The sequence below is a fragment of the Halichoerus grypus genome, chromosome 5, assembly GCF_964656455.1.
Source record: "Halichoerus grypus chromosome 5, mHalGry1.hap1.1, whole genome shotgun sequence".
NCBI classification, from domain to species: Eukaryota; Metazoa; Chordata; class Mammalia; order Carnivora; family Phocidae; genus Halichoerus; species Halichoerus grypus.
In genome coordinates this window covers 93,566,940-93,581,419 of record NC_135716.1, presented here as the reverse complement: position 1 = coordinate 93,581,419, position 14,480 = coordinate 93,566,940, and the positions used below count along the sequence as shown (strand labels likewise).

The window sequence follows — 14,480 nt, the reverse complement described above, 5'->3', positions numbered from 1 at the left end:
ATCCTCTCCTCAGTGGGTACAAACCTACTTAAGACTGTCTCATCCAGAGTGAGTGCAGCCCCAAATCAGCATATCATCTCTGCTTGAGGAGAGAAATTCCATAAATAATTGTTAACAAAATTAGTCTGAAATAATCCTGAAGAAAACTCGGAAATGTGCCATTAGAACTTCCTCTATTTAAGATATTAGTAATCCTTTCTGTTTTGCATTATTCAAACTCCCTTTGGGAAATCATGACTCCAAACACTATGAAGCCGCCTCCACTCTATTGAGCCTCACAACAGGAAAGGAACGGTCTCTGAGGGATTCTGCTTATAGGCAAGTGAAGCCAATAAAGAATTTCCATCCCGAACCACACAATAAGTTAAAATGAAGCAGAGTTCTTCAACAATATTTGTTGAGAATGGGATAGGATTTCTCCAATTAGCCCCATCTAGCATTAAAGGGGAATTTTTTTTGTAGCACTAACTAAAGCAATGTTTAATTTGGCTATTTTAAGGCATATAAAATATGGGGGGAAGCCTTTAAAAGCACAAAATCTAAAGTTCACAATAACTCAAACCCTGTAAAAGTATATACAAGGTTAGATGAAGACTAAGTGATGCAGAAAAGGATCAATTGTGTAAGTGCTGGGATCAAGGGTGCTTTTTAAAAGTCTTTTAAAATTCTTATGCCATTTTTTTAAGTTAGAAAAAAGGCATAAAAATCCATCAATTTGTTCAACAAATTTATTGAGTACCAACTAAATGCTAAGCACTATGTTAGGGCTGGGGATGCAGTAGCGAACAAGCCAGAATATAGTGAAAAGGACCTTTAACCAGTTAATAAAGCATCTCAAGACTAAGACATAGATGTAATTACTAATTAAAATAAAAACATTCCAAACTAACTTGCTCGTTTGCAGAGTAGCAAAGCATAAACCGAAAAGGAAAATGACTTTCTGTATTTTAACGAGAGAGTTTCATAAACTCTCTGTCCCCTTAGGAATGTAATCACTTCCAACCAAACCAGAACTTTATTAATTAATAAACAAAAAGAGACCCAATCAAATAAGATTTAAAGCTCTTTTTCTCAAGCTCATATTTCAGAACAATCTTTAACTTCAGTCTCTTCTTAGGGAGAGCTAAGATAGAGACAGATATGAGGTAAAGAGAAACTCGCTGAGATGCCCTCTGTAGTCCTTTTACCCCAATATAAGAATCTAAAAATAGTGTCTTAGCATAACTGCAGATTTTTTTTTAAAAGCAAACAGCAATTCTTAGGAGTCTGTTCCATTCTAAAACCAAAAGAGACAGAAACATCGTGAAATAACCAAACCTCAAAAACCCACTTAGCTGAAAGACCATTTCCTGAGTAGACCACTCAAGCGAGCAAAAAACAAAACTGAAGGAGAAAACAAAAAACTTCAGTTTTATTTTTAACAAATCTAAGCTGCTACTTAATTTTTCACACTTCCTTCTGTAGATACTTATAGGTGTCTACAGACAACAGGAGCATGGTGCTTTTTGATAAAGATTCTGATGACTCATTTATATCTTGTGGGAAGATCAAGAGCCGGGGAGGGGGGAATATGTTATACAGCAGAGACTGGCAAGTACCTAAAAGAATTTACGAATTTGTGATGAAACATTGAAACCAGTCTGGCTCACACCCTGAGTGAACACGACAATTCCATGAGCGCTCGGTCAGAACCCCCAGGGGTGAGTTCTAGTGGAAAGTAAAAGTGAATGAGCACCTGAAGAAGAGCAAGGAAGGACCATCTCACTGCTGCTTCCTGTGGCTCCGCTGTGTGGTCAGAAGGAAGAGGACAGCAGAGAGGAGGACCCGTCACATGGTCACCTGCACCAGCAAGAGGGAAGCGTGCCAGTGTAAGGGGAAACATCAGTGTCACGGAGTCTGGAATTAGATGACGAAAAAAAAACTTCAACCGAAGGGAGTATCAGGGAAGATTATTAGGACATTGATTATTAGCTAATGGGAAATACACTCAGGTTTCTCAGCACATCCTTCTCTCTCTCTGAGCAGGCATGCTCTACCCTGGGGAAGCCACTGACCAATCGTTGCTTCAGTTTCACTATGCCTGCCTTTCTCTACCTCCCAGGGTCATTGATTTGATGGGGCTCTAGCATTATCTGCGGGACACTCGGTTCTTCGCGCGCATCCGCTGGGTCACCAAGGCCGACCTGTCCTTTCTCCTCAATGTCCTGTAGATTCAAGCAGCCTTTTCCATTCCCATGCTGACCACCATGCCCTTTTGCACACGTGGATTGCTGCAGCAATGGGCTCTTCGTTCTAATCCGTGCTAGCATCTCCTAGGAACCAAGGCTGGATGAATGTTCGTAAAACTCCACTTTAATGCTCAAGACCCAAAGTAGTTACCAATGGTCTACAGTTTCCTCTGCCTGCCACCAAGCCCCTCCCCATGTGTCCCCACCCAAACTACCTAGCCACATCACCCACAGGCCTTGCTCTTGCTACTGCCACCTCTTTTGCTACTTCTCACCTTTCCCCTAATTTTCGTCAAGACAAAAATAGAGCTGTAAAGCCTGGTCACTCTTTTCTTCAACAACCCTGCCCCTGATGCCATCTCACCAATGACCTTCTCTTAGTCTGCCTCTTCTCGGAATGAAGTCTTTATATTCAGCCATAGAAGTTTTCTTTGTTTCTTCACGTGTTCCTTGTCTCCCATGAGTTTAAAAGAGTTTATTCAAGAGAAAACACACAAACGGCCCCCTGGAGTTTTAAGTTTATCAAAGGCAATGCTAGTGTCTTCTATACGCATCTGGGTAACCCCCAGTGCTTACCAGGGTCTTCAGCACACCTGAAATAAGCCTATCATGATAAAGGACGCTACATAATGTGGTTGGGTGCTGGTGAGAGATCCACCCCGACTTGTTTGCTCACGACAGCAATGACTCCGGGTCTCCTGCCGGGCACTTTCACTGTGCCAGGAACAGATGGGCCTTCCCTACAGGGACGTCCAGGAACCTGGCAAAGAGCACTTGCCTGAGGGCTGCTGCCCAGCAGCGGAGCCGTGGCCGCCATCACTGACGCAGAGTCCAATCCTGCAGGGCCGCCATGGCGGGGGGGGATGACCTCCTTCCTCTCCAGAATAGATCCAGTTCCCCCTCTCTAAAAGGACACAAAAGAAGCTTATAAAATGCCTCTAACGAAGCTTGTTGCTTTGCTGGTGTTTTTACATCACCCACAGCAGGAAAGTCCCCTCCCCAGCTTCTGGTCACTACAGTATTCTGAGACCTCATCAAGCTCTTCAGTTCACCTGCTGTGAACTTCGTAGTCAGCACCCCACATTCCACAGGGAATCATGCTCCACCTTTGGTTTCAGAAACACAATCCTCAGGGGGCAAAAGTCAACTGATAATTTCCAAATCACGCAATTCACCTTTTTTTTTTTTAACTCTTGGTGGGGCTTGGCATCTTGTTCAAAATATAATCAAACTTGAAGTCTTATCTTTCTTCTGATTGTTTATTCAGTATTGAGTCTGTTTGTTTATTCATTTAATGAATATTTACAAGATCCATATACATGCAAGAGAATGGGGACGAGGGGCGCTACAGATGTGTGCAACAAATTGTCTTCATTCAAGGATCTTTTATACTCGTAAGGAAGGTAAGTACACAAATAACTATAATCTAAGGCCATTCGTGGTAAGGCCATAAACGTTATGCGCACAAAATTTTGAGAAGGCAAAGATCACTTTGTGCTTGGGTTATCTGGATAGCCTTCATGGAGGAAGCGGCATTTAAGTTAGGCCTTGAATATGTCAAAGAGCCTGAGGAGAAGCAATATGAAAGAGAGAGAGAACAGTAGGAGTTGGGTGGCTTAGTGAGTGGCTCAGTCTGATTGGAGCCTTGGTTCTGTAGAGTCCTGATTGATAATCAAGGCTAGAAAGGGTAGTTGGAGACAGACCCTGGGGGAATTTGAACACCAGGGTGAAAAGTCAGGCTTTATTTGATGGGCAGCGGAAAACTAGTAAAGGTTGGTTTTTTTTTAATAACAACTTTATTGAGATACTATTGACATACAATAAACTGCATACTTCAAAGTGCATGGTTTGATAAGTTTGAAATGTGTACACAGCCATGAAACCATCACCACAATCAAGATAAGGAACATATCCAATCACCTTCAAAAGTTCCACTGGAAAATCTTAAGAAAATGGCAGGCAAAGCAATGTTTCTCGATATTTTTTTTTTTTAAGAAATGGCCCCTTCTGATAAATTTTTTGAAAGTCTCATCATCTCCTTCAGTAGTATGTAAAACTTCAAAATGAATTATGCCATATCTAGAAATGAATCAAAAGAATAGACAAGGAAACCACAGCTTTGGTCAATCTGGTGGCAGTATATCGGATGGACTGGAATGGGGCAAGCCTGGAACAGGATGATCAATTAACAGCCTAACTAAGAGGCTTTACCAAAAGTCCAGGCAGAGAATTAGGACAAAAGGAAGGAATAAATGAGAAAGACTAATTGTGTGTGTGCAAGACTGGAAAGAGGGAACAGGGAGAAATGACTAAGGTTTTGAGCTAGCTGGATGGCAGTCTGGGAACGTACAGGGATAAGAACAGTACATAGAAATGAAGAATTAGAGCTTGTGGATGTGGATTTAGGAAGATGGGAAATAAGCCAGACTTGGGACTCACCCACATCAAGGTGAGAGGTAAAGCCAGAAGGTTGGCTTGCCTTTGTGAGAGACCGTGTCAGTGGAGAGAAAAAAAGTCAAGGTAGAACTTTATGAACACCGAATCACAGCAGTCCCAAATTGTTAATGGTGCAGTGCTTAAAATATTCCAGAAACTGGGCTAAACCCTTTACACAGTGTATTGTTTCATTTATCCCTCGCCACAATCCCATGAATTAGTAACCAAATCATCTCTATTTTAAGACCTGGAAACTAAGGCACAAAGGAATTGGATTACTGGCCCAGTGTCACATGATTAGTCTATGGTGAAACTAAATTGTTAAAATCAGACAATCTGAAGGTATTCTTAATCTCTGGTCTACCGTGTTTTCTTTCTGCAACCCCACCACTTCAGCTCTCCTAGGAAAGGGTGGCCTAGCAACAAACACAAGCCAGAGCTGTTTTTCCCATTTACTTAGCATAACCTCCAGGGGCACCATATCCTCAATCTCAAGACACTGCCATATATTTGTAGCCAGATTCATATTCTGATGTTTCATTGGCAGTATAGGATAAAACAGGGAGCTTCTCTAGCTAAGCGGGAAAAGAAAAGACAAAGAGGAGGCTGCTGGCCTCTGACATTTATCATTTACTTTATTTGTCCTCTTATTGAGATATAACGGACATATAACTTTGCATAAGTTTAAGGTATACAACGTAATGATTTGCTATATGTATATATTTTAAAATGATTACCACAGTAAGGGTAGTTAACACATCTATCACCTTGCCTAGCTAAAAAATGTGTTTTGGGGCACCTGGCAGGCTCAGTTGGTGGAATATGTGACTCTTGATCTCAGGGCTGTGAGTTCAAGCCCCATGTTGGGTATAGAGATTATTTAGAAAAAATAAAATTTTAAAAAAATATATAAATAAAAAAATAAATTATGTGGTTTTGTGTGTGTGTGTGGTGAGAACTTTAAAAATCCACTCTTTTAGCAACTTTTCAATATATGATACGATATTGTTAACTATAGTCACCATGCTGTATATTACATGCCCAGACCTTTTTCATCTTATAACTGGAAGGTTATACTCTTTGCCCACCTTCACCTATTTCCCCCACCTCCCATCCCCTGCCCCTGGAAACCACCAATCTGTTGTTTCTCTATCATTCAATTGAGATGGCACTTACTGAGAATTAGTTCAAATACATGGACACAATTTTATTTCACGAACAAAACAGCATTGGTCAAAGTGAAAATAGTGATTCCACCTAAGAAGTAAAATACCACAAAATCCACCATGTTGAGGGCGCCTGGGTGGCTCAGTTGGTTAAGCGACTGCCTTCGGCTCAGGTCATGATCCTGGAGTCCCAGGATCGAGTCCCGCGTCGGGCTCCCTGCTCAGTGGGGAGTCTGCTTCTCCCTCTCCCGCTCTCCCCCTCTTGTGCTCTCTCTCTCTCATTCTCTCTCAAATAAATAAATAAAATCTTAAAAAAAAAAAAATCCACCATGTTGAATTTACAGTAATGTAAGGGACAAAGGAATACATTGTTCAAACTTGGTAGCAAATAAAGCTAATTCCTACTTAAGAGAAACATGAAATCTCATTTGGGATTACTAACCTATTGTGATTTATCCATGAATAGAGGAAATAGCATAACTTAAAAAGTGAAAATATAGTAGCAGCGCTACATCTTTATTTCTACACATTTAGGGGAAACAGATAGCTGGCTGGCTGAAGGGAGGGATGTGGTTACACTTGAGCCAAACTGTAACCAAACCATTAATGCCTCTCTTCAAAAATAGATACAGCAATGCTTTTCTTCTTGACAATCAGGTAAGTAGTCTAGCCTTGGGGCTTATGAATGTAAGAGTCTCTACTTGATGAGTGCCTACTAATCTATGAGGTTATGAAGGATTATTACAAGATACACATGCCGTAAATACCATAGGCTTTACTTCCAGTCACTTATGGTAGGGGCCAGGGAAATGTATACCCTCTAGTGACTGACCACCCAGGCGTCCCAGAGCTTTTTGATTTGCCAAAGTCCCAGAGAAAGTGTGGACGATGCAGGAACTAACAAACACTCTCAGACTAAATTCTAAAAAAAAATAGAGTTATCCTACATACCGTTGTGTTTGGTACGAATGATCAGGATTGCAACAGAATTTAAATTATTCAGAGAGAAACATTCATTTAGCTTTAAAGCAGGGGTCTACATGCTTTTCTGTAAAGGCCAGATAGTAAATATATTTTACAGGCCAGTAGGTGTCTGCTGTAACTCCTCAACTCTGCCACTGTGGTGCTAATACAGGCATGGACAAGATGGAAACAGGTGAGTGTAGCTGCACGCCAATAAACCTATCGACAAAAAAAGCAGCAGACAGCATTTGGCCAAGCCCTGCTCTAACGTGAGGGTTCTATATGGACATAAGAAACCCCTGTGCAACTGGTTAAAAAGGTAGGATGCTAGGCCCCAGCCTCCCCCTACAGAATCAGAATCTCTAGGGATGGGGCCTGGAAATCAGCAACTTATAAGGTCCACAAGTGGTATGTAAACCACTTTTTGGTTTGAAAAACACCGTGGTATGCAGCTAGTTTCATCTAAGGTGGGATGGCCCCACTCTCCTAGATGTGGGCCAGCACTTCCTGCATCCTGTGGCAGTAAAAATGCACTGTTTTATCTTTTGTTGGCCTTTCTAGTAGCAGGGCAGATGAAGAAACTGCCATTTTTTTTTGCTTTCAGCCTAAAAATGCATACAATAATTTTGCTTTGGTGAAATTAACACAAAACTTAGGATAGGAATTTAAAAGAAAATCCTCAACTTAAAATAACAAGAGTCCAACAAAGATCTCCCTTGAAGTCCTTTAGACTGTAGAGTAGACAAGATCTTTAGCAAAGGACAGGGCTAAATCCGAACAAATAGTTTACTGTGTGCTCCCTTTCCCAAAATACGTCCAGTGAAAGCTTGCTCTGTTGCCTGGAAATTCCACTCCTAACAGGCCATTACTTTGTATCTGGAGGTCTTTGCTTAAATGGAACCTCATTCAAACTCTCATAAAGACAGAAAGTACAAAATCTCTGTAGACCTCTGAGGGCTGCTCCCAACTTTAGCCATCAGTGGAAAAGAAATTATTTAGCTAAGTCCAGTTGTGTCCAAAAGAAAGTAGCTTTGGATTTGGTTGTCTGTGTCAATGGCCAGCAATCAGTCACCCGATCAAAGTGGCAGTGATGTTCAGGCTGGGAAACAGCGCCGCCTCTTTTTCAGCTCTCCAGATTTTCCTAGGAAGGACAATGAATATCCTAGAGTCAAAGGGATGGTCTTCCTAAAGGGAGCTTCCTAAAGAAAGCACAAATAATCTACAGGCACCACCAGGGAATGCAGCTCTTACTGAGGCTTCTGCTGCTGCTGGAAATGAAGAGGAATGCTCAGTGAGAGCAGATGTTCTAATGATTACTAAGACATGGGCTTAGAATGCCTCCTAGAGTTATCGCTGCAGCAGATGACACTGTTTTTTGTTAGACAACAGGGGGATGATTCTGAATTTCTGAAGCCGGGCTGACACTAGTACTCTATCACCAGTATACTTAATAGGCCGTTATATATAGGCAGTGGGATTTAGCTCTACACTGTTAGTAGTCAACTAAAATTTTAGGCAAAATGTCTCTGGAGTCCAACACCCAGTAGGCCTGAGCTTCTGACTGCTCCCCTTCCCATTGGGAGTAAAAAAAACCCGAACTGCCATTTTCAGCAAAGTAGGAAGACCTGTTTTTCTACTTGGTTTCCAACTTACAGAAAGAATCAGGAATTGGGAGGCCCAGGTATTAGTACAAAAGCAATGCAAATGCCTATCAAAGCCAGGGCCCCAACGTACTCACCCAACCTCCCTGGCCCTGGACAAACTCCCGGATGGCATTGTTCCCATTGATCATGTTTGTCATGGGGACAGCCACCTGTCTTGCCATTTCGGGAGCCATGCGGGCCACATATTCAAGAAGCTTCACTGACACGGCCAGAAAGGCTCTCTCGTAAGCTAAGCTGGAATCCTGAGCACACCAGGCTTGGCTGAGAGATTTCACTGTGTCCCGCAGTACAGCTCCTGCCTGGGGAGAGACACAGGAAATCAGTGAAGTAGCGATAAAAAGGTACAGGAGGCTGCAGGTGCAGGAGTCCAGTAAAGCAAGAGTTTCCTAGAGAATGGCAAATGCACCACTGGTTGTACCTGGGGTAATCTTAAGGAGTAGATGGACAAGCTTTTATTACTTTGTTATTTACTGTAATGGGTATAGAGAAAAACATAAGTAGCCCATCAAACCCATGAGTTCAGATATTATTACTTAGGATGAGCACAATGGTTGAAAGAAAAACAAAATGATTTGAAAGAAAAATATTAAGTATGTAATAGTACAGCTGGTCAAGTTGTAGAGGTATTACTTGAATGACTGAAGTCTGGGAAATTCTAAAGTAAAAAAAAAAAGAAAATTTGTTTTTTCTCTTCCTCTTTCCTTCCCCCCAAAATTGATCTAGAAGTCATTAGGTGGGGCCAAGCAAGATCTACTGTGGTGTAGTATAGGGGGACCCATGGTAGTCAGAGCAGGTTGTCAGAACCCAAGCAAGCTGGGGCGCCTGGGTGGCTCAGTCGTTAAGCGTCTGCCTTCCGCTCAGGTCATGATCCCAGGGTCCTGGGATCGAGCCCCTCATGGGCCTCCCTGCTCAGAGGGAAGCCTGCTTCTCCCTCTCCCGCTCCCCCTGCTTGTGGGTTCCCTCTCTGGATGTCTCTCTCTCTGTCAAATAAATAAAATCTTTAAAAAAATTTTTTTAAGAACCCAAACAAGCTGAAGAGGGCATCCACATGTGTACCCAGATCTTGGTTTCCAAATATCATTCTCCATTGAAAGATACCAGAGTTCTCTGGAGAATGGCTGATTTCAGGCTGGGGCTTGGAAAATACAAGAGATCTGTCAGAAATTAAGGAAGTACTCACAGAATGACAGGGACATGCTAAAAAGACATAGTCCAGATGGAGAGGACTCCCACTGGTCAAAACTGGGACAATTTGAGCATCCAAATAAATAATGATAGTAACAGATTATAACCCTTGAATAAAGTAGGAATTCATAAGTCCGTGTTGCTATAAAAAAAAATAAATGAATAGATTGAAATGTTGATGGGATATGGAATATTTACATGGTTTCAAAGTACCTCCCTCCACAACACTTAACTATGTTAACCACAGATATTAACTACAGTGGAGAAGACTTGCAGACACCATCCTAAGTGATTGAAGTTAACATCAGTAATGTGACAAATTAAAATTTGTGCCACTTAATAGGTGCTATGAGAACACAGCAATCCTTCCTACCAAAAGTACATACCCTGAATCCACTCATGAGGAAACATAGAACAAACCCAAGCTTAAGGGACATTCTACAAAGTAACCGACCCATAATCTTTGAGCGTCAAGGTCACAAAAAATCAAGGAAAGACTGAGGAACAATGCCAGGTTGAAGGAAACTAGAGACATGACAACTAAATGCAGGATCTGATTCTGGCCTGGATCTTTTTGTTGTATGTGACATCATTGGGACAATTGGCAAAACTTCAACAGGATCTGAGGACAAGATGATAATGTGTCAGTGCTGATTTCCTAGTTTTGATGTGGTTATATAAAAGAATGGCCTTGTTTGAAGGAAATGTGAAAGTATTAGGGAATGATGGAACATCGTATCAGCTACCTACTCTCAGATGATTCAAGAGGGAAATTCTTTGTACAATTAATTATGTGCAACTTTCCTATGAATTTGGGAGTTTCAAAAAACTTTATTTTTAATTAAAAAACAAAAGTAAATTCAGCTCTCGGCTACCTAGGAAAGTTTCAGTGCAAGCTATTAGGAATAATAAGTCCAGTTCTGCCTGAATAGGTGCACCATCCAAGCTATATTTGGTAAGAAGAATAAAGCATAATGGTGAACAGTGTGGTTCTGGAATCAGTCTGGGTTCAAATCCTAACTGAGTAACCTAACCTAATTTCTTGTCTCCCTCTTCCTCAGTTTCCCTATCTGCTTAAATGGATATCGAGTCAGAAAATATTTATGGAGGGTCTCCCGTATAGGAGGTACTATTCTGGGTTGTGTGAATACTGCAGTGAACAAAGAGGTTAGATGTTTGCTCTCACAGCGTTCCGTGCACAGGAAGAGAGGTTGCCCTGTGAATAACAGTTCCTATAATACCCCAGGGAGTGGTGGAAGGTTTAAATGAGATAATAAGTGCAAAGTATTTGTAATACTGTTTGGCACCTGTTAAGTGATGAGTTCATATCACCTGCCATTATCGATATTAATCAGCAACATCTTCTAGAATGTCGCCTATGGTCTTTGCATCCAAGGCAGAATCCAAGTGCCACTGCCAGTAACCAACATTCTGATGAAAAGCCAGCTATGCCCTGGATAGCTGCTGTAAGTACTTAGCCCTCACTGAAGCATACTTGTGGACTTCCTGCCTTTCTGGTACATAATTTCATTGCTGGACCTTGGGGGGGTGTGAGGGGAAGATGCCCACTCCCAGCCAGATCAATGTTAAAACAAGTACATAAAAGAATAAAGTGCTTTACCAAGAACAAAGTGCTACAGATGTGCTCTATGTCACATAAGCACAGCTCTGCTGAAAAACAAATGGGAACAATCTGAAGGTTGACCAGCCCTTGCCAGTACCTCTCAATACCACTTGCGCCTTTGATTAACTCCTGAAGAATTAGCAATCGGAGAATTATTGCTGTGTCTCCTTGGATGAACATAAGCCCCCAAATCTTTCACAGGACATTTCTAGTTATAGCCATATAAGAGTGGTAAGAAAAGAGCATCTGGAATAGAAAAACAGCAGCAACTTTACCTGTCCCTGAATGGTTTCTGCAATGACATTTTTGGCAGAAGCTTCCAATTCTCCATTGAACTGGTCACCCAACATCCGAAGGCGGCCAGCAATGATGGCCACGTCAAAAGAGCAAGACTCTCCTAAGATGGAGGCAACACATTCACATTTGTTACAGAACTTGAAGGGACGGCCAGTCCCAGGAATCTGGGCATTGGAGAATGTTCTCTAGACTTTAAACAATCTTGGCATCGTTCTCTCCCAAGAACACCTTCAATATTCTGTCAACCCCATAGTCAGAAGATCTCTTTCACTGAGAATATCTTTCCCTTCTATGGAAACTACTGATTTTCAGGTATTGCTGAAAGCTTAGTTTGCCTTTTTGAAACTTAAGAGGAAATAAGAAAGCATACTCAGATGCTCTTATTGACCTGCAATCACCACCTCAGGCTAGGAGCCTTACCTGAATCTGGTTCGTCTCCACAACGTAAGTCCCGGTTAGCAACCTGCATTGTGATGTCTAAGAAGTCTGTAAGTAAAGTGTCCACGATGCATTCCGTTTGCTCCTCAAAAGTTCGGGGCCTCTTCATTTTCGATATTTGCTGCAGAGTTTTTGCTTTTCCACAAAACAAGCAGTTTTCAGTTCAGCAGGAAGTCAGAAATACTGGTAAACCAGATGCATCTACCTTTGTACTTCGTAAAGTTTCCTAATGGGACGTGTAGTCCTAGAGCCTGTCCTACCAATTTTTTTCAAAACTAGCTGTCAGAAACATGGGACATCTCTGAAAAGCTCACCTACACAGACTGGGAAGACTTTTTGAAGACTTTCAGTTCCGTTTCTCAGAACCACACCCTAGCCAGTACTTAAGATTAATGAATAACTTTTATTGTTAGCCAATTTAGAACTGAAATAGAGTTGAGGAAGAGTTTCTTGGGCAATTTCATTTAGAAATACTTCCTGTTAGGTTCTGTGTCTGGTGTAATTTAAAGTTCTGAAGTTATAATAGACAAGCATTCAATTCCTGATAGATGGCATTTGTGTGCCATAATCAGACGTTTTATGTACTGAGTGTTTATGGGTAAGGAACTATGCCTGGCACTACAAATAAGACAGGAAAATGACACAGACACAGCTCCTGTCCTCATGGAGCTTATGTTTCAGCATGCACAGCAGATATTACATGACTAATCCCATAATTTCTTGTGCTTATTGAGATACAGTGTGTGACTACAGTGTGCAATGGGTAATCAGGGCTAGGGGGTTAGGAAGGCTTCCTTGAGGTTGTAACATCTTAGATGAGCTCTGAAGGACAAGTAGGGATTATGAGGCAAAGAGGAGAAATAAAAGCATTCCAGGTGGGAATAGGATATATAGAAGCTGAGAAGGTGGGGAAAAAAGTTGGGTGTTTGAGGAATTAGGAATGGGGATAACACAGAGTACTTCACAGGGAAATTTTATGAGGATTAAATAAGATAATGTTATGTGGGATGATCCAGCGGTTTCTGACCTGTAATAAGTGTTAAACATCTTTCCTGTTAGCCCAAGGCCTGAGGACCAGGATGACAGGGATCTGGGATTCACTCTCCAACAGAATTAAGTAGGATTCTCCTGACAGGGGTTAGACGCCATCACTGTTTTGACGAGATCTCATGATTGGACACTTACCCACAGTGGCCACCTTCTTAATGTAGCCACACTTAGATTTTGGATTTGGGTGTCAGCACTCAAACTATCAGGTCTTCCAGGGTATTCTGACCTGGTGAGCTGATAAGAGATTCAGGCATAAGCAGTAAGTCAGTTGTTCAGAACGAAAGTTCTACTTGCAAAATAGAACCAATCTTCTGATTTCTATTCTCTTCTAAATAGATCATAAATTGCTTTTGGATGAGAAACAGAAATTAGGTAAAGGGCCTTTTCATTTGTCATCTATCACTAGGGCTGAAACTTCAGTTTCTGCTAAGTAAGCTTCAGACCTCTAACATAAGAAGGTCCTTCTGAGATAATTCTGAGCTACCTCCTTTCACACTACAGCCAGTTACTAAAAATTTAAGGATTCCATCAAATTAATTTATGACATACTCCCCAAATAGCATACGAAAACAAACAAAAGTTTTATAAGATACCATCCAATTAGTGTTAAATATCTTACCCAAGGTAAATGGCATCTGTAAGTGGCAGAATAGAAATTTAAAACCAAGTACGTCCTACCTCAAATAATAAATCTTTTCCCACAGTAATTCGTTTCACGGCTGATGTACTTATGGGCAAATGCCATCTTAGGAATCTAATCTTTTTCTTTTTTTAACATATAATGTATTATTTGTTTCAGAGGTACAGGTCTGTGATTCAACAGTCTTACACAATTCACAGCGCTCACCATAGCACATACCCTCCCCAATGTCCATCACCCAGCCACCCCATCCCTACCACCCCCCTCCACTCCAGCAACCCTCAGTTTGTTTCCTAAGATTAAGAATCTCTATGGTTTGTCTCCTTCTCTGGTTTCGTCTTGTTTTATTTTTCCCTCCCTTCCCCTATGATCCTGTCTTGTTTCTCAAATTCCTCATATCAGTGAGATCATATGATAATTGTCTTTCCCTAATTGACTTATTTTGCTTAGCGTAATACCCTCTAGTTCCATCCACGTCGTCGCAAATGCAAGATTTCATTTTTTTGATGGCTACATAATATTCCATTGTGTGTGTGTGTATGTGTGTGTCTGTGTGTATACATAAACACCACATCTTCTTTATCCATTCATCTGTTGATGGACATCTAGGCTCTTTCCATGGTTTGGCTATTGTGGACATTGCTGCTATAAACATTGGGGTGCACGTGCCCCTTCGGATCACTACATTTGTATCTTTGGGGTAAATACCCAGTAGTGCAATTGCTAGGGTAGCTCTATTTTCAACTTTTTGAGGAACCTCCATACTGTTTTCCAGAGTGGCTGCACCAG

At 41.4% G+C, this 14,480-nt stretch overlaps 1 protein-coding gene across 1 annotated transcript; it reads right to left on the bottom strand.

The window, feature by feature from the left end:
- Positions 1-5,281: 5,281 nt before the first annotated feature.
- Positions 5,282-13,925, bottom strand: BCL2L15 (BCL2 like 15). The gene is made up of 5 exons (XM_078072579.1): positions 13,187-13,925; positions 11,984-12,136; positions 11,542-11,663; positions 8,532-8,756; positions 5,282-7,934 (listed from the first exon to the last, which is right to left on the bottom strand). The coding sequence occupies exons 2-5, from the start codon at positions 12,108-12,110 to the stop codon at positions 7,917-7,919; spliced, it is 492 nt and encodes a 163-aa protein (XP_077928705.1). The 5' UTR covers positions 12,111-12,136; positions 13,187-13,925; the 3' UTR covers positions 5,282-7,916.
- Between the last annotated feature and the right edge of the window lie 555 nt (positions 13,926-14,480).